This window comes from Denticeps clupeoides, chromosome 10 (genome assembly GCF_900700375.1).
Source record: "Denticeps clupeoides chromosome 10, fDenClu1.1, whole genome shotgun sequence".
NCBI lineage: Eukaryota > Metazoa > Chordata > Actinopteri > Clupeiformes > Denticipitidae > Denticeps > Denticeps clupeoides.
Genome location: NC_041716.1, coordinates 775,241 through 797,915, shown reverse-complemented (window position 1 = coordinate 797,915; position 22,675 = coordinate 775,241). Strand labels below are relative to the sequence as shown.

At 46.3% G+C, this 22,675-nt stretch overlaps 4 protein-coding genes across 6 annotated transcripts; 1 reads left to right on the top strand and 3 right to left on the bottom strand.

Annotated features, from left to right (window-relative positions):
- Window positions 1–377: 377 nt before the first annotated feature.
- LOC114797968 (interleukin-17 receptor D-like) lies at window positions 378–9,950 on the bottom strand. Of its 3 annotated transcripts, XM_028993308.1 has the most exons (13): window positions 8,783–9,950; window positions 4,800–4,951; window positions 4,021–4,105; window positions 3,810–3,859; window positions 3,056–3,174; window positions 2,866–3,005; window positions 2,748–2,786; window positions 2,266–2,411; window positions 2,115–2,189; window positions 1,955–2,018; window positions 1,632–1,775; window positions 1,372–1,541; window positions 378–1,288 (listed from the first exon to the last, which is right to left on the bottom strand). In XM_028993308.1, exons 1-13 carry the CDS (start codon window positions 8,958–8,960, stop codon window positions 743–745), a joined length of 1,908 nt encoding a protein of 635 aa, XP_028849141.1. In that variant the 5' UTR covers window positions 8,961–9,950; the 3' UTR covers window positions 378–742. The 3 variants fall into 3 exon arrangements, with proteins under 3 accessions (XP_028849141.1, XP_028849140.1, XP_028849142.1); XM_028993307.1 differs by lacking the exon at window positions 8,783–9,950 and having other exon boundaries at window positions 2,866–2,989; window positions 3,701–3,859; XM_028993309.1 differs by lacking the exons at window positions 3,810–3,859; window positions 4,021–4,105; window positions 4,800–4,951; window positions 8,783–9,950 and having other exon boundaries at window positions 3,056–3,402.
- An 80-nt stretch (window positions 9,951–10,030) lies between these two features.
- Window positions 10,031–14,063, bottom strand: fam50a (family with sequence similarity 50 member A). The gene is made up of 13 exons (XM_028993311.1): window positions 13,836–14,063; window positions 12,717–12,801; window positions 12,523–12,622; window positions 12,163–12,323; window positions 11,823–11,899; window positions 11,674–11,740; window positions 11,310–11,371; window positions 11,147–11,223; window positions 10,867–10,921; window positions 10,711–10,759; window positions 10,559–10,629; window positions 10,377–10,487; window positions 10,031–10,214 (listed from the first exon to the last, which is right to left on the bottom strand). Exons 1-13 carry the CDS (start codon window positions 13,944–13,946, stop codon window positions 10,206–10,208), a joined length of 1,035 nt encoding a protein of 344 aa, XP_028849144.1. The 5' UTR covers window positions 13,947–14,063; the 3' UTR covers window positions 10,031–10,205.
- Window positions 14,064–14,136: 73 nt separating this feature from the next.
- On the top strand, window positions 14,137–16,035 carry LOC114797971 (transmembrane emp24 domain-containing protein 4-like). Its single transcript, XM_028993313.1, has 5 exons — window positions 14,137–14,555; window positions 14,657–14,757; window positions 14,840–14,965; window positions 15,124–15,270; window positions 15,348–16,035. Exons 1-5 carry the CDS (start codon window positions 14,411–14,413, stop codon window positions 15,495–15,497), a joined length of 669 nt encoding a protein of 222 aa, XP_028849146.1. The 5' UTR covers window positions 14,137–14,410; the 3' UTR covers window positions 15,498–16,035.
- Window positions 16,036–16,088: 53 nt separating this feature from the next.
- LOC114797970 (pyridoxal phosphate homeostasis protein-like) lies at window positions 16,089–22,248 on the bottom strand. The gene is made up of 8 exons (XM_028993312.1): window positions 22,123–22,248; window positions 18,778–18,885; window positions 18,589–18,624; window positions 18,166–18,241; window positions 17,954–18,094; window positions 17,731–17,873; window positions 17,182–17,280; window positions 16,089–17,100 (listed from the first exon to the last, which is right to left on the bottom strand). Exons 1-8 carry the CDS (start codon window positions 22,210–22,212, stop codon window positions 16,951–16,953), a joined length of 843 nt encoding a protein of 280 aa, XP_028849145.1. The 5' UTR covers window positions 22,213–22,248; the 3' UTR covers window positions 16,089–16,950.
- Between the last annotated feature and the right edge of the window lie 427 nt (window positions 22,249–22,675).

Here is a 22,675-nt window from a genome sequence, read left to right as displayed (position 1 = left end):
TTACTACCATCGTGTCCCTGAGCAGGACACTTAACCCTGAGTGTCTCCAGGCGGAGACTGTCCCTGTAACTACTGATTGTAAGTCGCTCTGGATAAGGGCGACTTATCTGACAATATGACTTTTCCACAGTACTGTTTATGGCTCTCCTTAGGCCACGGTTTTATTGTCAGGAACCATACAGGCAAACCGGGAACACCAGAGGTAACTTGGCTGAGCCCAGAACAAGCCCTCACAGCTTTTATCTCCTGGGGCGACTCCAACAGAACATCCGATCTCCCACAGTTCCCCCTTTAACAAGAACATATCTGCTGCTTTATTATTCTCGCCATACCTACACCCACCAGGAGACAGACGACACATAAATCTATACATTCTTTTAATTCTCCACACGTTTCACAGAATCTACCAAAGAATATACAAAAACGTCAATCCTACCAGTGGCTTAGTTTGGTGTTTCCAGTTTCACTCATTAATGAAGCCTGGAGTCACAGTATTAACAGATAATTAATGATTAAGAAAAATTCACAAAAAAATCTCAAGTAAAAATGTTTAAATATAGAATCATTTACATAATAGTAACAGTGGCATTAAAGTTCTAAAGATGTATGTGTGTAATACATACCGATATATTCAGTTCTATAGGTGCTGAGCAACAGGAATCGTTGCTTGTGGTTTAATACTATTATTTGTGAGACCTTGAAGCCATGTCTGTCTTCTGAGTTTTTCAATACAACTGAACAGCTATGTGTCCCCAGAGGTCTGACTGGAGCCTTTAGTCCCTGTACGAGTGTCACCGAGCCCCATCCTGGCCTGCTGGATGGCCAGGCTCAGGGCAGCGCCTGCAGGAAGTCGGGTGTAATCCTCCTCCGAGATGTGAGCCACCTGCAGGCGTGATCCTGGCCTGTGTAGGGCCATGGCGTGGAAGTGGGAGAAGAGCAGCGGGAAGTCTCTGGGGAGGGTGTAATGCGATGCCAGACCCAGCACCGTCGGGACGTCCATCTCTCTGGAGTATTCAAATATGGCTGTGATGTATTTGGAGAGGTCCAGTCCCCTGGCTTTAGTGTGACAGAGCTCCTCACCAATCATGGCCACCAGTGCGGAGGAGATATGGTGGTCTGGGTTGTCCTCCAGTTCATCTTCTGAAGTTCTCATGCTCTCCAGATGTTTCTTTTGAAGTCCCGCCGAGCAGATGACCAGTATAAAGTCAGACTCCTGAATTCTGCTGCTGTACCAGCTGAAAGTGCCTTCCTCCATCATGCTGAGAGCCTCCCAGAGATCCAGGGAAACCTGTGGAGAGAAATGATGGAACCTGGAACTTGCCAAGAATGTAAAACTCTCTAAATGATTGACGTGGTTTAAGTTTCCTGTGCCTGAACAGCCATGTGCTTCTGCAGGAACACCGCCAGCTGTAGGACCACCGCGATGTGAGCAGGTCCATCCTTGTCGGAGTAGATAATCAGCAGCCGGGGTGGAGTGGTCCTGGGAGTTATGTACACACTCGCTGGCTCCTCTTGTTTGTCGCAGTATTCATCCAAAATGTCTAGAACCCACACGAGAACCTCAACCTCAGCAAACTGTCCAAGCTCTACAGTGAAGGCACCAGTAAAGGAGGTAAAAAAAAGTCCCTCACCAGGCTTCAGGTGCTTCTTCTCCACCAGTTTCCTCCATTTTCTCTGGTAAAACACAACGCAGCTAACAATGCAGATGGCAGCCAGGAGAAGACCCACTGGAAGAAGAACGGTCACGGCGGTCTTCTCTGGGTCTTGGGGCGTGTCTGGACGATAAGATGGATTCATTAAAGCAAACGGGTGGGGTTTATGACAATTGTTTTCACCCCCCCCCCCCCATTTTGGGATCACCACCCATGTAAAAATTGCAACTTTTACTAAAAACCCAGTTCTAACACTGCAAGCGACGGGCGTTATTTGCAGCACTATTGCAGAGTGACGTCACCTCCTGTGGGCTGGATCCACACACGGAAACGTTTACGGACCGCATCCACCAAATCAGCTGCGATCTAGAACCAACGTTGCAGATGTCATTAATGTCACCGGCAATGGCGGCTCCATTTTACCAGAGACCCCGCCCTGTGTGCGTGTGGCGTGCGACTCACCTCGCAGGAGTAGTTGGTGGCAGCGACGAGGTTGGCCAGGTGATACCTGTGGTGCGTTTGGTTCACTGAGAAGTTCTGAGCAGACGAGACCAGAACAATTCCGTTTACTGGCACGCATTCCTCCCGCCCCGACTGTCCCCGAGTCACCTACCGGTTTAACGGTCACGTAGTTCCTTCTGCCTGCGCCATAGCACGTGGAGAAGTACTGAGTGATCTCCAAGTTGTGGGGTGCGAGGTTAAAGGTCACGCTGACATTGTCCCCGTCCTGCGTCACTTCTATGTATGTTGGGTACCAGTCTGTAGTGGTAAAACGATGAACGAACTAGTCATAATTACAGCTAAACGCCGGTTTTTCCTGTTCAGCATTAGAGCATAAACAGAATCCGGATCTCAGCTGAGCCCCAATTTAAACGTGGGGTCTCTGCATGTATATGTCTATAGGCTGTATAGATAGACTCCATCATTTTAACGTGTGCATGCGGTAAGGAATTGGGGGGAGGGGTCCTGGCTTGTCTGGGGGCTTCGGGGTGAAAAGGTTGGGAACCACGCGTGAGAAAGAAGACACCAGGATTCATCTGGGCTTTTAAACGCCGGGTGAGACGGTTTCCTCGAACTCGTGCTCCTCCCACTCACCTTTCTTGCACATCTCCAGGCCGTTCTTCTCAGGACAAGCTGTGCGGGGAGAGGCACGTGATATAACAGCCTGCTGACAGGAGGAGAGTTATGGCCGCGTGTGCGTGCTTGTACTCACAGCGTGTGCTGAACTGCTTGGTGGTGTAGAAACGCTCCCACAGTTCAGGCACGGGCAGGGCCATCACCGTGACGACGCAGCGACTGTCCAGCGGTAACAGTGGGAAGGGGTCTGAATGGTAAACCTGCAGAACAACAGATCTGCCATCATGCAAATGTTTCCATCATGCAAAATGTTTAAACGGAGGTACCCTTTGTGCATGGCCGGGGTCAAGGGACGAGTTCTTCTGGATGAGAAACAGCTGACAGTAAATATGAGCCGTGCCCAGAGTCTGCAGAGACACCTGGAATCCGCGCAGGAAGCCGATTCCTTCGGAGAGAAAAAATCATATATTACTGAAAGCGTGTTTCTTTTACAGAGTTTGCGAGTGACAAAAGCATCTAAGAATAATGGAAGAATTTGTTCACTATTCTTTACTGTCACTACTGACATTTTATAAATTTACACGTTGTAAATTTACACAAATTTATACACTAACTAATTTTGTTTTTTAAGCACATTTTACATTTCAGCATTTATCAGACGCCCTTATCCAGTGCAACTTACAATCAGTAGTTACAGGGACAGTCCCCCCCTGGAGACAATCAGGGTTAAGTGTCCTGCTCAGGGACACAATGTTAGTAAGGGGGGTTAGGCGAGTGTGTTACCCACTAGGCTACTACCACTACCATTTTATTATACATTCAAGGAAAGATTTTGTGAGTGCTTTTTGAGATACTGTCTGTAGTATAGAAATTATAACTTTATCCAGTTAGAATCTATAAGAAATGTTTACACCACTATTATTATTAATAATAATAATAATAATACAGAAGTAAGAAGAAGGTGGTGTTACCATACGGACTGGGGTTCCATGACACCACTGTGGTCTCATGTTTACTGCTGGCACTGGGCAGGAAGTGAACAGTCACATTATTTGGGGCGTCAACATAATGCTGACACACCTCTGGGTTTTGTTGTCCGAGAAACGAATCGCACGGCCAAGGAACACAATCTGAGGAAGGGATGAAGGTGTCATGACATATCATGCAGAATCTGGCATGAAACCCCCTAACAAGCAGGAAATAATCAAATATCCCATCACTCCCAGGACAAAAATGGGATTTGTTGGCCGGTTGTGTTCGGTACCAGGCCGAATCTGTTCTTTTCACTTACTTCCAAACGGCTCGAAAAAAGCAGCTCCCAGGCTCCTCTGGACATCGTCCTGTGATATTCGACAGTATCCACACTGCGGATTACCCTAAAAAATGAAGAATACTCATATACAGATGATACTAGAGCGTTCCCTGTTTCTAGTGTACATTTTCACCCTAAACACCCCCCCAAATATCTCACCTAAATAACAAGGAAAATGAACAAATTTATCAAGCGACACCATGCCTAAAAGTCATCGTGTCGTATAAAACCGCCGCTTGTTGGATGGGATTCCGTGCGGATGCGTTTATTATAGAGCAGCCTGATCAGAGCAAAGACATGAAGTGGAGAAGCGACCAGAAAAACCAGCCTGAGTGGCTGTGTGTGTCGCGGCAGTTTGTAAGCTGCTTGTTCTTCTACACCACTAGTCTGCTGCATCTGCCTGATGTTCTGCATGATGAGTGCAGGGTGTTGAATGAAGATTCCTGCATTAATCCTCCCCTGCAGGGACACGGTGGTTTCAGATCAAAGCAGTTACGAGTTCAATTTACAGCATTTACCAGACGCCCTTATCCAGAGCGACTTACAGTCAGTAGTTACAGGGACAGTCCCCCCCTGGAGACACTCAGGGTTAAGTGTCCTGCTCAAGGACACCATGGTAGTTAGTGGAGTTTTTGATGCGAGTGTGTCAGAAACAAAGAGCTCGTTTTAGCGCCAAATCGGTTCCAACCTGCACCCTGCCGCAGGGTTACTACAAGCCATCATGACCACACACGATCACATCCAAGGCCGAAACGTACCTGACGAACGCAGTGGAGGGAGCAGTTCTGGGGATAGACGGACTCTCCGCGGGCCACAGGACGTGAGATGAAGAGCAGGACCAGCATCACGGGGCAGGTCAGCCGCATGGTGGCTGCTGTCACAGAGCCAGTCTGGAGCCTGACACTAATCCCTGGCTAAGAAAAGAGGCGGGGCCAGGGATTCACTCATCAACTGCTGAGCGAAACTCATTCCTTTCTGATGATGCACCAGCGCGGACTTATTCATGTCAGGCCAGAAAACTGTAAATATGGCATCAGGCCAATGTTACGTCCTGGTTTTTGTGGTGTGTTTCTATTGTTTGCAGGATGCCCACCTGTTCCTTCAATCTATCTACAGCAAACGGTGCTGTACCAGGGCCAGGAAGATAGTGAAGGACCTCACCCACCCCAACAATGGTCTCTTCTCTCTGCTGCGACCAGGGAAGCGCTTTCGCTCCCTGAAGTCGAACACAGAGAGAATGAGGAGGAGCTTCTTCCCGCAGGCTATCCGAGTTCTCAACAACAGTACATAGAACTCCAATACACTCCAGCACTTTCACTTTCAATCACTCTGGACTCTTTGCACAAAATCACTTTGCACAAAATCTTTGCGCTTTTTACTTTACTTTACTTTACGCACTACCCGTTACACATATTTTAACAGCCAGTTACACTGTGAGGTGTTGAGCCCCAGCTGGATCAGTTTTTGTGTGAGCTGTTGTGGGATTATAGTGTTAAATGCTGAACTGAAGTCTATGAACAGCATTTGGACATATGAGTCTTTTTTGTCCAGATGTGTGAGTGCTGAGTGGAGTGCAGTGGAGACGGCATCATCGGTGGAGCGGTTGGGCCGATATGCAAACTGGAAGGGGTCCAGTGAGGGGGGAAGGACAGACTTAATGTGCTTCGTGACTAGCTGTTCAAAGCACTTCATGAGGATGGGGGTAAGTGCAATTGGACGGTAGTCATTAAAGCAGGAAGGAGATGACTTTTTTGGCACCAGAATGATTGTGGTATCTTTGAAGCAGGTGGGGACGACAGCCTGGGAGAGTGAGATGTTAAAGATGTCTGTGAAGACATCAGTGAGTTCCACTGCACAATCCTTCAGTACACGACCAGGAATGTTGTCAGGGCCCGGAGCTTTGCGAGCGTTGATCCTGCTGAGGGATCTCCTCACACTGTCCGGGGACAGAGTCAACACCTGGTCACCAGGAGGGGGTGTGGTCTTCTGTGCTGTGGTGCTGTTTTTCACTTCAAAGCGAGCGAAAAAGGTGTTCAGCTCGTTCAGCAGGGAGATGGTGCTATCACAGGTCTGTGGAGGGGGCTTGTAATCCGTGATGGTCTGTATGCCCCGCCACAGGCTCCGTGTATCTCTGCTGTCATTGAAGCAACGACATATTCCTTCCTGGGTGTGCACATCACTGAGGATCTCTCCTGGACAAATAACACCACTGCACTGGCCAAGAAAGCACAGCAGCGTCTCTACTTCCTCCGCAAACTTAGAACAGCAAGAGGAAGCTCAGCCCTCTCCCGGCTCTGCCCCCACTCCCCTCACCTGCTCCACAAATGTTCTGAACCCTAACACACACACACACACACACACACACACACTCAAACTGACCGTGCACCAGTCCCTCTGTGTAGCTTTGGTCTGCCAACTACCTCACTTGTCACTTTTAAACTTACCTCTGTTGCACTACATGGTTTTGCACTCTCCACCATGTGCCCTTATTTGTATATTGTGTTTTTTAAAATTGCATTTATACCTTTGTATTTAAATGTTACGGTTTTGTATTTAATGTTACTTGTAAGCACCCTGGGTCTGAGAGTAACGCAATTTCAATTCTCTGTATGTCCTGCTGTACATGTGGCAGAATTGACAATAAAGCTGACTTTGACTTTTTTTTTACTTTGACTGATGCTACAGTCCTGAGGAGGACGAGATGTTCCTGTGACTCGTGCCCGTCTCCAGAAATCTGAATTTATGTCTGCTCTGGACTCGTTTCTGTCACATCTCTCTGATCAGCATGCTTGTGAGATTAAAAATTTGATCGTCCTCTTTCCCTCTTTGTTTTCAGATGTGCCATCTTGTTGTAACGTCCTGTGCCATGACATTGACGTGGGTGACCATGCTCCCATAAAGCAGCACGCATGCCGCCTCAATCCCACAAAGAGGGCTGCGATGGCAGCTGAGGTGGCCTATCTTGCCGATCATGGGTTAGCAGTGCCCAGTTCAAGTCCCTGGAGTTCTCCGTGCATTCTGGTTCCTAAAACAGGTGGCACTCATCGCTCCTGCACTGACTGTCGTAAAGTGAACGCAGTCACATGACCTGACTCGTTCCCACTGCCTGGTACGGAGGATAGCGTCGACCGTGTGGGCTCAGCTAGCTTTGTCAGTAAGATGGACTACTGGCAGGTGCCACTAACACCTAGAGCTGCTGAGGTCGCAGCATTCGTGACGGCGGATAGTTTTCTGCAGTATTCCGTAATGGCATTCGGGTTGCGGAATGCACCAGCAACCTCTCAGCGTCTTATGACTACGGTGTTGGCAGGGGTGCCTAATTGTGAAGCGTACCTCGATGATGTATGTAGCAACCGCAGGCCTGTGGTTAGCTATGGGCTCTGTTTAGCCCATAAACCACTACACCATGTTAGGAACAAACAGCATCCTTTAATGTAGGGTCAGGTTTAATATACAATTTAAAATATAGAAGAGAAACATCGGAATAAATAAATAAAATAATCTAAAACAAAGACTTAAAAAGGATTAACCGATTAAGTCTAGAACATAGTAAAATAATTATCCATAGAACAATGGCTGACAACCCAGCAGCTTTACAGCAACTGTCAAAAAAGGATATAAAATGTTAGTTCCCATACACATAAGAAAAACCTTTAATTACATACGTTAAAATTAGAGGTGGGCATAGATTAATTTTCTTAATCTAGATTAATCTCACTGTAATCTTGGAATTAATCTAGATTAATCTAGAGTAAACGAAATTAATCTAGATTAATCTAGATTCAAATGGCTCATTTGAATTCTGCCGAAGGCATTCAGAATATGTGTGCTACCCAAATAATGACTAAAAGTAAGTCTTTGAGAACGGGTTTCTCAAGCCAGGTGGTGCATTAGACCAGGGGCTCATCTCCTGTTTCCAAAATGCATCACAAACTGCTTGAGAAAGCTGTTCTACTATGATAGTTGGTGATGAAAATATATTATGTTCAATAAGATGTACTTGTGTTTACCAACTGATTATTCAGTAAAATTGCTGCATCCATGTTACCACGTCACGTTTGATGTGGTAATTTCACAGTTCGAAGACTCGTTCTCGCCCCCTACAGTGCAATTCGGCTAGGTATACATCCGCACTAAAATATCAAGGTGAAAGTCATCATAGTGTAGCGCTTCTTCTTCTGCGTTGTGTAACTTTTTGATTTCGTTTCTTGAACGAAAATCAAAAATCAAATGATGAGCTGACACCCAAGAGATTTTCTGTGCAAAGTGTATTCTGTACAAAAAGCAAGGTCGCGTCACACATCGCGTCTTTCTGCACCTCATAAAAAAATATTCACAAAATAACACACAAATATTCCTAATATGTACATAAATTAAAATGAAAGAAATAACTTTTTGCACACAAACCCCACGCACCCCTCACAGCTCACGCCATGTGTCCAAGAGACCTGAACCGGGTCTCAAAAACAAAATAAAAGTCTTTAGGAAATAAGAAACTAAAAGACACAAGAAAGAAGAAATATACTTATAAATCTAGTGTAACCATTTAACTCCGGCACAATAGCTTGCGTAGTATAGACCCAGCTCCCAACCCAACTTTGTGAATAGATTAACGGCGATATTTTTTTTATCGCCCGATAAGAGTCTCAAGTTAACGCAGCACGTTAACGCCGATAACGGCCCACCACTAGTTAAAATACAAATTAAAAGACATAACAATACAATATAAACAATCCCTTACAATCCCCCACGAGCTGTCGCTCTCTCGCTCTATCCACTACGGCTGTTTGTCCTAATAACAGCCTAGAGGCCAACAACTGTACCGCCATGCTGTCGTTGCTTAGCAGCACATCCTCACGATGTCTACTCCAGGACCCAGGCAGCTGGCTGTGGCTATGCCTGTTTTTAAACACTGCCATCTACTTGTTGGCAGCTGGGTCTCTCTACCTGGCCACCTACGTACCAGCTTCGCTCGCCCTGAACTTGGCGAAGTGTGAGTTTGCTAAAGCAACTGTGAGTTACTTGGGTAAACAAGTTGGTCGGGGACGAGTTCGCCCCCTTGCAACTAAAGTAGTAGCCATCTCTGACTTTCCCGTACCAACCACTCAGCGAGAGCTGCGTAGGTTCCTTGGCAGGGTTGGGTGCTACCGTAGTTTCTCTGATGTTGTGTTGCCACTGACTAATCTGCTCTGTAAAAACTCAGCAGATTGCCAGATTCCCCGGTTCTTGCTGCTCCAAACTTTCACCTTCCATCCATACTGGAGGTAGATGCAGGTGCTACTGGAGCAGGTGCTGTAGTCTTACAAATGGATTTGATCGCGTTTTGTTATTTTTCTAAGAAGTTCTTGAAGCGTCAACTCAGTTACGGGACCATTGAGAAGCTTTGTTGCAGTCAAGTTTTCGGACGCCTTGTCACGATCCTACCAATAAATATCTATTTTTTGTGATCAACAGTAAATGTTGATTTTTAGTGGTGGTGTTACTATCCCTGTTGTGGACAGCCTTAATAAAAGGGGCCTCCGTTTGCCGTGCCATGCACCCTGCCCGCCTCTCGACCATTTCCTGATCGCATCACTTCCGTTTTCCCCTCCGCTTCCCCTAGGCGGCGATGCAACTTGTGAAGTGATGCGATTCACAGTGAAATTTGTCCCTGAGTGAGCAGTGGGCACCATGACAGGCGCCCGGGGGAGCAGCACGTGGGGACGGTGCTTTGCTCAGTGGCACCTCAGTGGCACCTTGGCGCATCGGGATTCGAACCGGCAACCTTCTGGTTACAGGGGCGCTTCCTTAACCGCTAGGCCACCACTGCCCCACTGCTATTCATTGTAATAATGTATTTCTTGTATGTATTTCTTCTTTATTTATTTATTTGTTAAAGAAATACTGGTTAAATTTGGTTAATAAAAAATTATATATATATATATATATATTTCACAGCAATATTGTAAGTAAAATGTTTTTAAATTAAGGGACATTTCACTCGAACACCTTGAAGTGGGAACTGTTTATTGGTGTCAGGCTACCAGACGCTGTACGAACAACACACCCAAAAACACGAGGCAGCAGAGAAATACGTCGGTACCAGCTAAATTGACACTGCCGCCGTGAGGGGGAAATGGTCTTTAATGGGAATTCCTCAAGGGTCCGTGCTGGTGGTGCAGTCTTCACCGGATCTGGGCAGGGGGAGAAAAGAAAAGTAATTGGCATGAAGGGTTATTATTAGACTATTTTAAACTCGACGTTATTTGGGCAGGTGGTGCCTGGTGAGATACGGTTCAAGAAGCTGCTGTATGAAGGCCTTTCGGCAGGAAGAACGTCAGCCTGGAGCTACTCACCGTGTACTTGTCCCACTTCTTCTCGGGGTCATACGGCTCCCAGCGACTGGCGGGGAAGATGTGCTTGTTTTTCTCATACCAGCTCCTCAGGACCACTTTACCTGCGTGAGACTGAGCACAGCAGACTAATCAGACCTGCCCTCAGCGCGCATGGCCGCGCACCAAGGCCCTTCGGTCCTCACCTCGTCCTTCTCCACGGTGGCATCATTCACCAGCCGGATGTCGTCGTGCACGTCGAAACTGAACAGCGGCCCTGACCCAGACACACACAACTCGGCGTTACGATGACTTTTTCCACATTAAACAGGGAGACCGAGGACAAAGTCACACTCACCACTTTTCCCTCGGGCTTTAGTCACAATGAAATCATAGAAGCTGTGATGCTGGAGGAGAGACAAAATGCAACCGCATTCAGCATTTCAATACACAATCCATTTTCTTTTTTATACCGCTCTTTTATAAAATACAGATATTATTTTGGATCACCCACGTGTGGAATGATCAAATCCTCCTTGATGTACATCAGCTGCTCCACACCAGCAGACCTAAGGGGGAAACGCTCGGTAAGAAACCGGTAGCATATTACTGGTCCATTATATGTACAGTTTCCTTCAAAACCTGAAAGAAGCTTCTGGCTGACTCGCATGCCTCTATATTTAATTGAAATCAAAATGATATTTATTCTTCTATATCCTTACATATTTATTACTGTATAGCACGCTGAGCTGTGCAGGAGAAGGCAACTACGCCCCAGCAGGTCGACAGATTACCTCAGTTCACTGAAATCTTTTCTTAGCACCTCCAGGGCTTTCTGCAAGAAGTTCTGGATCGTGTTCCCCTTCTTCATCTGTGGTCATAAAACCAGAACTTAAAAAGGGGACGCGGCAACTCCAGACACAGAGAGGACCGGAAACCTTGCAGACGGTGGTATACCTTCACCGTGCGGCGGTGGCCCGACCCGTCCCAGTAGCTGAACGTGATCTCGATCTCTTCGCCTGCACAAAGATGCCGTGATGTTAAACTCGGTGCCGGCGTTTCTGGCTAATCTAGTGGCCGCTTTCGTGTTTGTGACTGTGGCCTGTAAATCGGACAGAGGCAACATCACCATCTTTGTGCGTTTAACTGTCTGTTTTTTTTCGGATTGGAGTCCAGCTGTCCACTGGGGGAACTTTCTATTGTTGTGGCTGGGTGTGTGAAGCGTCCTACGTCTCCCCCCATGGGCTCCAGGCGGTGACGTATTATACATAGAATATTCTTAATAATAATAACGAGGCGATGTGAAGTGAAGAAAGCGTACTTTTGATCTTCTCCTGCTTCCTCTCCCATTCCTGCCGGAGCTCCTCTCTGAGACGATTCTCCTCTTCCTGGATGTACAGTAACATAGACAGTAATTCAGCACCAGCAGGTAAGCAGCTCATGGGGCCGCGATCACGTGACCATCCCCACCTCTCTGTCCCGGTCCGGCAGAAAGCTGGTGTCCACATCTGGGTTTTTCCCTAATTTCTTCTTCTTCACTGGGACGTCTATAACAAGAGGAGGTTTGAAGAAAGAGAATGAGCTCCACACTGAGCCGCCCAGACATTTACATTTAGAGCATTTATCAGACGCCCTTATCCAGAGCGACTTACAATCAGTAGCAATTTTAGGGTTAAGTGTCTTGCTCAGGGACACAATGGTAGTAAGTGGGATTTGAACCTGGGTCTTCTGGTTCATAGGCAAGTGTGCTACCCTCTAGGCCACTACCACCCTGCTATTTGAAATTTGAATTCACAATTTATTTACTTACATTCCTCCTCCTCCTCCTCTTCCTCCTCTTCACTTTCCTCACACTTCTCTTCTTCCTCTTCCTCCTCATCCTCCTCTTCCTCATCCGGGTTGAAGGATAAACTGGCAATCTTTCTCTTCTGTTCCTCCTTGCGCTTTTTCTCCTTCTGCTTCTCCAGCTTCCTGACATAATAAAATGATAATAATAACAATTGTGGGAATGCATTTACAGAATGATTTGTAAAGTAAATGACATTTGTTTTTTATTATTGGAGACTATTTCAGTGCATTGAGGAAAAAGATTATTATTTCGATTTTTTTTTTTTTTTTTTTTTTTTTAAATCTTGTGGCATGACATGAAAGGGGAGGTTCACGTCCTCACAGCTGCAGCTCTTTCGACTGTTCCTTCTTGGCCAGCTGCTTCTCCCGCTCTTTCACCAGAGCCTCCTGTTTCGCCTTCATGTCATTCAGCGTCACCAGACCTTGGAGGACAAGAGAAAATGCACACATCACAAATTCAGTGGCATGCACTTTTTAAAATGGGTGGCATAAGGTTGTGCGTTGTGAAAAACTGACCGACTGTGCTGGATTTCAGCTCTTGTTCCACAGCGTCATAATGAGCGGAAAATTTCTTATCAATGTTGGACTTCACCATGTTGTCCTGGAAACAGAATAAGCAGAAAATGAAAAATATTTTACAGGTACACAGTACTGTGCAACCAATTCAACCCAGCGAAGACAAAAACATCTATGCAAATTTGGTAATGCAACAGAAACTTTGATCAAATATGAATTTACCTACAGTAGTCCTAATTTCATGAAACTGTGACATGGTGTGTTTATAGAAAGAGACTCTGTTCTCCAAACATTCTCTAAACTATCAAAGACCACTTCGGGCAGTCTTTCTCAACCACTTTAATATTGTAATCTGTACACTTCCACTACACTGACATTATTTTAAGATAATTGCTTCCTGAACAGTTACTGTCAGGAAGACGAAAAACCTTCAATTAGTTTCAGCAGACATTACACAACCACAATATGTTCACACAGAAACACTGTTAGAGCAACATGTAGTGCAGAAGGCAGAAGTACATACACAGAATATGTGTGTGTGTGTGTGTGTGTGTGTGTTTGTATATGTATGTATTCGTGTATGTGTGTGTGTTTGTGTGTATATATATACAGTACAGGCCAAAAGTTTGGACAGCTTCTCATTCAATGTGTTTTTTTTTCTTTATCTTCATGACCATTTACATTGGTAGATTCTCACTGAAGCCATCAAAACTATGAATGAACACATGTGGAGTTATGTACATGAAAACAAAGAAAACACATTGAAAGAGAAGGTGGGTCCAAACTTTTGCCCTGTACTCTGTATGTATGTATATGTGTGTTTGTATGTATGTATATGTGTGTATATACATTTGTTAACGATTCGTGAACTTGAACGTATTCTTGACAAGTTAGGCCTTATCAGGGCTCTGATATGTGTGTGTATATGTATGTATGTATATGTGTGTATATACATTCGTTAACGATTCGTGAACATTGTCAAGAATACTTGAACGTGTGTGTGTATATGTGTGAGTATATATGTGTATATGTATGTGTGTGTATATATATATATATATATATATATATATATATATATATATAAAGTGTGTGTGTGTTTATGTATGTATATATTTGTACCTCGGCGATTTTTTGCTTCAGCTGCTCCAGCTGTTCTCGTTCCCTCTCGCGTTTTTTCATCAGCTGCATGGCTCTCCCCGCCTCGCTAGCTGCTCCTTTGTACTGCGCCATGGCTGCTTCTCAGCTGAACGCCGTTTTTTATTCAGGCTGCGAGATTTCTGACCGATTTTATCCACCACGGTCCTTACTTTCACGACCCGGAACTAAAATAAACAACGCGCAGGATTGTGGGAAACAACTTCCGGGTTTTTGTGGTATATTTCAAAATAAAAGTGCGTCTCAGGTTTAGTCAAATTCAGGCGAAATATATAAACGCGATTCGTGAACTTGAACGTGATTCAAAACCAACACAAGACAAACCATGTAGCGCAGACCGCCGTGTATTACACGTCGTGTGCACATGGAATATAATGAATTATTAGACGACGGGCTTTTAATTTTAAATATTGCGCATCGAATGTGTATCGCAAAAGAACGTGTGTGCAAAGCCGATTGCGTTAAAGAACAACGTGTAGAAAAACAGAAAATAAACGTGTTGTTTCATATTAGAAGGGATCCGTGTGAAATAGATAAAAATGACGCCCGTCGTGCCGCGGCGCGTTATTGTCGCCGCGTTTCTCGTCGCGTCGCTCTCCGCCAGCGGCGCCCTGTACTTTCACATCGGGGAGACGGAGAAGAAGTGTTTCATTGAGGAGATCCCGGACGAGACGATGGTGATCGGTAACGCCGCTTCATTCACTCATTCATTCCCGGCCGCGATGGTGCTTTTACGGCGGCGGCTGAACAAAATGCGCTTTATTGCAATTTCTTCTGCTGCACAGGCAAATACAGAACGCAGCTGTGGGACAAGCAGACGGGCTCGTTTCTGCCCGCGACCCCGGGCCTGGGCATGCATGTGGAGATCAAGGACCCGGACACGAAGGTTCTTCTTCCTCCGCCATTAACTCCCCTTCATTCATTCATAACGCGACGCTGAGCTCCTTCCTCCACGTTCCGCCTGCCAGGTGATCCTGTCCCGGCAGTACGGCTCGGATGGACGCTTCACCTTCACGTCCCACACTCCCGGCGAGCACCAGATCTGCCTGCACTCCAACTCCACCAAGATGGCCCTGTTCGCTGGTGGGAAGCTGGTGAGCCTGTGGGGTTCTTACATATACAGTAATGACAAGGACAGTCCCCCAGTCCCCCCTCAGGGACACTGTGGGACTCCTGGCTACGTCCCTATATATTGTAGTGTTTTGCTGCTGTGAATTGGTTGAATTAAAGCACCGTGCCGATTCTTCGCCAGAGGGTCCACCTGGACATTCAGGTGGGCGAGCACACCAACAACTACCCCGAGATCGCCGCCAAGGACAAGCTGACCGAGCTGCAGCTGCGCGTCCGCCAGCTCCTGGACCAGGTGGAGCAGATCCAGAAGGAGCAGAACTACCAGCGGGCAAGTTGCACCTCACACTAGCCCCCAACCGGCTTATTCGGCAGGAAGCGTCATGACTTCGTGCTTTTGTGCCGCAGTATCGTGAGGAACGCTTCCGAATGACGAGCGAGAGCACGAACCAGCGTGTCCTCTGGTGGTCCATCGCTCAGACCCTCATCCTCATCGTCACGGGTATCTGGCAGATGAGGCATCTCAAGAGCTTCTTCGAGGCCAAGAAGTTGGTGTAATGGACGAATGGACAGCGCTCACACACACACACACACACACACCATCCAGTTCCGTTCAGTTCTAGGTGTGTTCCGTGAGTTCACTGTTTATTATCTCCTTGACCTTCACACTCCATGAGCTCCTGGTGAAGATGTGGGCATTTTAGCAGGTCCTTCCAGTCTGATGCATCCTCCACAGAGAGAGGTTCTGGGGCGGCATCACTTTTAATTCTCGAGGTCCACGATAGAACACAGAGCTTCAGGGGGACATCTTCTTACTTCCATCTCCATCGTAGTGAATAAAAATGTCCTTCAATTAACATTTAAACATTCCGCTCTGTTCTTTTTATGTGCGTTCCGCTGTTTTTCTCTATTTATTAACGAAGGAATGTGATCGCCGTGATCGGCTTTGCTGTTGAAGTTGTTCATTTTTGTACATTTTTTCTTGATCAATGTTGTCTATTGGTTTTTGTAAATTAGCGTTGGAGGATTTGAACCTTTTATTAAACTGATCCAGTCGTGTTTCCGTGACTGAAAACACGCCTGGCGTTTCCTTCATCGCCGGCCGCTGGTTAATATCCGCCACGATTAACTGCACAAATCCCACAATGGTTGTTTTTTTAAATGACATTTTATTGCTTCCTAGTCAAATAATTCCATATTTATTATGTTCAACTCAATGACAATAAGAAACGGTTATGCTTTTTAATAAAGAAAATGGCAAGAGATGTTTTCTGACATAATTGATGAAACTGTTACGGCTTGAACCAGTTTGCATAGTTAAACAGACCTTCAGTGCTTCACTCTGCTTCCTACACACTGAAATCAGATTACTGGCTACTATTTACATACGTTTCGTCCTGAAAGCCGCGACGGCCGTAAATCTGGTCACAACCAGGCCGCTCGCCCCTGCCGTCCCTTCGTCAGTTCGCGAAACCTGATAACGGACTCGCAAATGAATCCGCATTTCACCTCGAAACGATGCCACGCGTTCAGATTCCTACAAAACCAGGAGGCTGAGCCGGGTAGTACCACATTTGCGGAGAGAGGACGATGATCACTAGAACCACTACAAACCAAGCTCATTGGCACGGAGTCGGCTTCCGCTGAAATAAATTAGTGTTTAGTGCGATGCAAACTTAATTGAACAAGCAAAGATTTTTTAAAAATATTTTGTACAGTTCCAGTTATGTTTAATACTGTTGTAATTATTTGTTATATGTGTGTGTGTGTGTGTGTGTAGCTGATACTTTGCTCAACCAAACAGGATGATATTCAGGATGACAGGTCGTGTGCTGTGCAGCACCAGTTTAGCGACGCCTCAATCTTTTATCCATTAGGTGGCGCTAACAGGAGAACGAAAAAGATCAACACGGGCCACAATGTAACCTTAAATGTCCGCAGACTCGCTTCATCCATACAGCGTGTGAGTGAGAGTGAGTGAGTGAGTGAGTGAGTGAGAGTGAGTGTGTTTTCACTGCTGCTTCACGCTGAGGTTCTCCATCTTCTTGGCTGCTTCCTCGGTCACGACCCTCGGTCGCCGCTCAGGACTCGGGGTACTGGGGTATTCTCGATTGCCAAAAATGACGCTGCCCACACGCACGTTGGTCGAGCCCACTTCAATCTGAGGGACGATGGAAACGCTCGTTACGAACCGCGTCGAGAACGTCGAGATCTTACTGCTTTTAAAAGTGGTTCAACTGACTGCATGCTCGAAGTCGGTCGACATGCCCATACTGAGCTCCACCTCCTGGACCGGCAGCTGCAGACCCTCACACACCTCCTGACGTTTCCTCAGCAGCATCTACAGAAAGGGCAAGCTCAGTACGCATACAGGCTGAACGTACGATGAAGTTCGACTGCGCGAGAAACGTTTACAGCTACAACGTTTAAAACTAGCGCAGGTCTGTAGTATCTTGGCTAGTGAACCACGTCACGTGGTTGCTTCCGTGCTCCAGAACTTTCTCAGCCGATGATCTACTCGGAACCTGATGGAGCCCATTTTACTCGAGCTGCGCCAACTTCAGATTTTCAGGCTTGTCAGAAGTTCACTTTAACAATATTTTGGTAAATTTGACTTTTTGTCTTTTTTTTTTTTGGTCGTGAAATTTTGCCTTAGAATGATTGAAAAGTCCTGGAAATTATTTTCTAAAAACATGCAAGCATTAATCAATCAGCACCAAAATGCTAATGAGGCGCTAAGAGCTCAACGTCAGTCAGATACCATCACTCTGAGGAAACATCTCAAACGAACCTGAAAATCAGGGTTGGGGCCGTCGCTAAGTTCATATCCGTACCGACCAATAGTCATGAGTCCCGCGAAATGTAGGGCGGGGCAATGGGAGACGAGGTGCTTGACGGTGCCGACCGTCTCTTCGGGGGGAAGCCCGTGTTTGCCTGAGTGGAGAGGAGGGTGCAGACGGTTACAATGACACGGTGCCATCAAAAATGGGCCGTGGCACGGTGCAGAAACTCACTCTCTTCCCCACTGGTATTTATCTGCACCATGACCTTTAACCTTTGCGTGTTAGCCGCTCGTATCTTCTGCCAGGAGCTGTTAACTTTGTCTGCCAGCTTGATGGAGTCAACAGTCTCCACCATGAAGAGATTGGGGACACCTTGGGACAGAAAGACGTTCCTCTTACTGCCACGAACCGCGAGCGAAGTCCAGGCGAGGTTCGAGACTCACCTAACAGCTTGTTCACGTTATTCTTCTGCAGGTGACCGATGAAGTGCCACTTTATATCTGGACAAGAGAGTAAAATCTGAAATACAGACAGCAAAAAGGTCAACTGTGCAAGTGAAAGGTTCAGAAAGTAACCTTGTGGACTTCGTTTGACGAGACGTTGCTCTTCACACCCAAGCTGGCGCTCGGGCCCCTGCAAGGGCCTCGAATACGTGCAGAGACGTTGACAGAAAACCTGTCCGCCCTGGCTCTTTAACCTGTCCCCACACAGCTACTGTGACCTATTATATGTAATGAGTTACGTATGAAGTTCTAAAGCCGGCTTGTTTTTCTGTACCGCACTACAGTACTGCACTCTAATGCAATAGAGACACGAAAAAGAACAAATACGATTATTTAAGAAGAAGAGAATATGCTGACGGCTACCTGTGGGTGGGAGGCCTTCTCCACCAGCTCGTTGACCTGATGGTGGAGGAATGTGTTAGTTTTGGTGGTAGATAACCACTGCGAACATCAAATGAATTCGAGACAGCATGCCTGTCACTTATTTACAGATTTGGATGAAAAGTGGCCAGTTTTACTGGGTCCTAGGGACACATTATTAACCGAACTCACGTAGTTCTCGCCAAAGTTCCGCTGGCCCTGCTGGTACGCCTCCATCACCATCTCTGCAGGTTTGGTCTTGCTTACGGCCACAAGTCGCGGTGGTATGCATGGCAGCGTCTGAAGAATCCGCACAGAAGCATTCGGTAAATCAACATGCCACTGAATGTGAATAAAACCCATGCATCATATCATATAATAACGTATCATATAATAACTTCTACAGCTTTAGTACGGCCTTTTATTGCAAGAATGTTTAACCTTAAAGTACTGAAATTAACATCTAGGTTAAGTTCAGCCAAGATTTATTAAATTTATATTACTAAAGAAATGTGAAACTTTACAAACCGTGTTGTAAAGTCATGTTGTGGTTCCATGTTGCGATATAACACCGTGTTGTAAAGTCGTGTTGTGGTTCCACGTTGCGATATAACACAGTGTTGTAAAGTCGTGTTGTGGTTCCACGTTGCGATATAAAACAGTGTTGTAAAGTCGTGTTGTGGTTCCACGCTGCGATATAACACCGTGTTGTAAAGTCGTGTTGTGGTTCCACGCTGCGATATAACACCGTGTTGTAAAGTCGTGTTGTGGTTCCACGCTGCGATATAACACCGTGTTGTAAAGTCGTGTTGTGGTTCCACGCTGCGATATAACACCGTGTTGTAAAGTCGTGTTGTGGTTCCACGCTGCGATATAACACCGTGTTGTAAAGTCGTGTTGTGGTTCCACGCTGCGATATAACACCGTGTTGTAAAGTCGTGTTGTGGTTCCACGCTGCGATATAACACCGTGTTGTAAAGTCGTGTTGTGGTTCCACGCTGCGATATAAAACAGTGTTGTAAAGTCGTGTTGTGGTTCCACGCTGCGATATAAAACAGTGTTGTAAAGTCGTGTTGTGGTTCCACGTTGCGATATAACACCGTGTTGTAAAGTCGTGTTGTGGTTCCACGCTGCGATATAACACCGTGTTGTAAAGTCGTGTTGTGGTTCCACGCTGCGATATAACACCGTGTTGTAAAGTCGTGTTGTGGTTCCACGCTGCGATATAACACCGTGTTGTAAAGTCGTGTTGTGGTTCCACGTTGCGATATAACACGGTGTTGTAAAGTCGTGTTGTGGTTCCACGCTGCGATATAACACCGTGTTGTAAAGTCGTGTTGTGGTTCCACGCTGCGATATAACACCGTGTTGTAAAGTCGTGTTGTGGTTCCACGCTGCGATATAACACCGTGTTGTAAAGTCGTGTTGTGGTTCCACGCTGCGATATAACACCGTGTTGTAAAGTCGTGTTGTGGTTCCACGCTGCGATATAACACCGTGTTGTAAAGTCGTGTTGTGGTTCCACGCTGCGATATAACACCGTGTTGTAAAGTCGTGTTGTGGTTCCACGTTGCGATATAACACCGTGTTGTAAAGTCGTGTTGTGGTTCCACGCTGCGATATAACACCGTGTTGTAAAGTCGTGTTGTGGTTCCACGCTGCGATATAACACCGTGTTGTAAAGTCGTGTTGTGGTTCCACGCTGCGATATAACACCGTGTTGTAAAGTCGTGTTGTGGTTCCACGCTGCGATATAACACCGTGTTGTAAAGTCGTGTTGTGGTTCCACGTTGCGATATAACACGGTGTTGTAAAGTCGTGTTGTGGTTCCACGTTGCGATATAACACCGTGTTGTAAAGTCGTGTTGTGGTTCCACGCTGCGATATAACACCGTGTTGTAAAGTCGTGTTGTGGTTCCACGCTGCGATATAACACCGTGTTGTAAAGTCGTGTTGTGGTTCCACGCTGCGATATAACACAGTGTTGTAAAGTCGTGTTGTGGTTCCACGCTGCGATATAACACCGTGTTGTAAAGTCGTGTTGTGGTTCCACGCTGCGATATAACACCGTGTTGTAAAGTCGTGTTGTGGTTCCACGCTGCGATATAACACCGTGTTGTAAAGTCGTGTTGTGGTTCCACGCTGCGATATAACACCGTGTTGTAAAGTCGTGTTGTGGTTCCACGTTGTGATATAACACCGTGTTGTAAAGTCGTGTTGTGGTTCCACGCTGCGATATAAAACAGTGTTGTAAAGTCGTGTTGTGGTTCCACGCTGCGATATAAAACAGTGTTGTAAAGTCGTGTTGTGGTTCCACGTTGCGATATAACACCGTGTTGTAAAGTCGTGTTGTGGTTCCACGCTGCGATATAACACCGTGTTGTAAAGTCGTGTTGTGGTTCCACGCTGCGATATAACACCGTGTTGTAAAGTCGTGTTGTGGTTCCACGCTGCGATATAACACAGTGTTGTAAAGTCGTGTTGTGGTTCCACGTTGCGATATAAAACAGTGTTGTAAAGTCGTGTTGTGGTTCCACGTTGCGATATAAAACAGTGTTGTAAAGTCGTGTTGTGGTTCCACGCTGCGATATAACACCGTGTTGTAAAGTCGTGTTGTGGTTCCACGCTGCGATATAAAACAGTGTTGTAAAGTCGTGTTGTGGTTCCACGCTGCGATATAACACCGTGTTGTAAAGTCGTGTTGTGGTTCCACGTTGCGATATAGCACCGTGTTGTAAAGTCGTGTTGTGGTTCCACGTTGCGATATAGCACCGTGTTGTAAAGTCGTGTTGTGGTTCCACGTTGCGATATAAACAGTGTTGTAAAGTCGTGTTGTGGTTCCACGTTGCGATATAACATTGTGTTGTAAAGTCGTGTTGTCGTACCACGTTGCGATATAACACCGTGTTGTAAAGTCGTGTTGTGGTTCCACGCTGCGATATAAAACAGTGTTGTAAAGTCGTGTTGTGGTTCCACGTTGCGATATAACACCGTGTTGTAAAGTCGTGTTGTGGTTCCACGTTGCGATATAAAACAGTGTTGTAAAGTCGTGTTGTGGTTCCACGCTGCGATATAACACCGTGTTGTAAAGTCGTGTTGTGGTTCCACGCTGCGATATAACACCGTGTTGTAAAGTCGTGTTGTGGTTCCACGCTGCGATATAACACCGTGTTGTAAAGTCGTGTTGTGGTTCCACGCTGCGATATAACACCGTGTTGTAAAGTCGTGTTGTGGTTCCACGCTGCGATATAACACCGTGTTGTAAAGTCGTGTTGTGGTTCCACGTTGCGATATAACACCGTGTTGTAAAGTCGTGTTGTGGTTCCACGCTGTGATATAACACCGTGTTGTAAAGTCGTGTTGTGGTTCCACGTTGCGATATAACACCGTGTTGTAAAGTCGTGTTGTGGTTCCACGCTGCGCGCTTACGTAACTGCGCACCACAGCCTGAACGCGGACACGCGGACGCCAGCGCGACGTTCGGGCGGCGGCGCTATATCCGCCCGTCTCAGCGCACCCCGTACCGCGGAAACTGACCTTGGGGCGCCGGGCGGCCGCCTGGTTCACCCGGTCGACCACCGCCTGCACCGCCTTGCCAACCTCCTCCGACATTACTACTCTCCTCATAGCCCCGCAGCGGCCATCCGGCCAATCAGAGGCGGGATGAGGAGATTACGCACTTCCGGTCGCCGCTCTGCCATAATAAAAGACGGAACCCAGAGGCAATGTTCTTGTCATAATAAAAGTCTTCACAGAGAAAAGCACAATACTAAGAATTCAAATCAAAGCCACCCGTGACCGAGCGTTTATTGGTTCCGTTCACAAGCCCGGGTTGCGGAAAGAAGGGCATCCAACATAAAACATGAAATCGATCGTGCAAAATTCAAGACCCACTGAGTGTAGTTGTGTTCAAATAAAAACAAATCAAGTTTAATAAACTCGTCTTTTGTCTTTCAAAGTATAACTGAACCATAATCAAATACTAAATTTACTGTATACACATTAAAACACAGCAATATGAAACTGAATACAAAAACCACAGATGCAATTTACTGCAGTCTAGTATTTTAAGAGCCTAGAAATCTATACT

Excerpts from the sequence above, each read along its gene's own strand:
- LOC114797970 (XM_028993312.1), bottom strand. The coding sequence starts at position 22,212 with ATGAGGAGAGTAGTAATGTCGGAGGAGGTTGGCAAGGCGGTGCAGGCG. Across the intron at positions 18,242-18,588 it reads AGAAGGCCTCCCACCCACAG|ATTTTACTCTCTTGTCCAGA; the intron begins GTAGCCGTCAGC and ends TCTGTATTTCAG. Across the intron at positions 17,101-17,181 it reads CGACCGACTTCGAGCATGCA|ATTGAAGTGGGCTCGACCAA; the intron begins GTCAGTTGAACC and ends ATCGTCCCTCAG.
- LOC114797968 (XM_028993308.1), bottom strand. The coding sequence starts at position 8,960 with ATGGCAGTGTTTAAAAACAGGCATAGCCACAGCCAGCTGCCTGGGTCC. Across the intron at positions 2,019-2,114 it reads CCACCAACTACTCCTGCGAG|ATCGCAGCTGATTTGGTGGA; the intron begins GTGAGTCGCACG and ends CGTTGGTTCTAG. Across the intron at positions 1,542-1,631 it reads GAAGAAGCACCTGAAGCCTG|ACATTTTGGATGAATACTGC; the intron begins GTGAGGGACTTT and ends TGTGGGTTCTAG.
- fam50a (XM_028993311.1), bottom strand. The coding sequence starts at position 13,946 with ATGGCGCAGTACAAAGGAGCAGCTAGCGAGGCGGGGAGAGCCATGCAG. Across the intron at positions 11,900-12,162 it reads AGAGGAGGAGGAGGAGGAAT|ACGTCCCAGTGAAGAAGAAG; the intron begins GTAAGTAAATAA and ends CTCTTGTTATAG. Across the intron at positions 11,372-11,673 it reads GAAGCAGGAGAAGATCAAAA|GCGAAGAGATCGAGATCACG; the intron begins GTACGCTTTCTT and ends ATCTTTGTGCAG.
- LOC114797971 (XM_028993313.1), top strand. The coding sequence starts at position 14,411 with ATGACGCCCGTCGTGCCGCGGCGCGTTATTGTCGCCGCGTTTCTCGTC. Across the intron at positions 14,966-15,123 it reads TGTTCGCTGGTGGGAAGCTG|AGGGTCCACCTGGACATTCA; the intron begins GTGAGCCTGTGG and ends ATTCTTCGCCAG. Across the intron at positions 15,271-15,347 it reads AGGAGCAGAACTACCAGCGG|TATCGTGAGGAACGCTTCCG; the intron begins GCAAGTTGCACC and ends TTTGTGCCGCAG.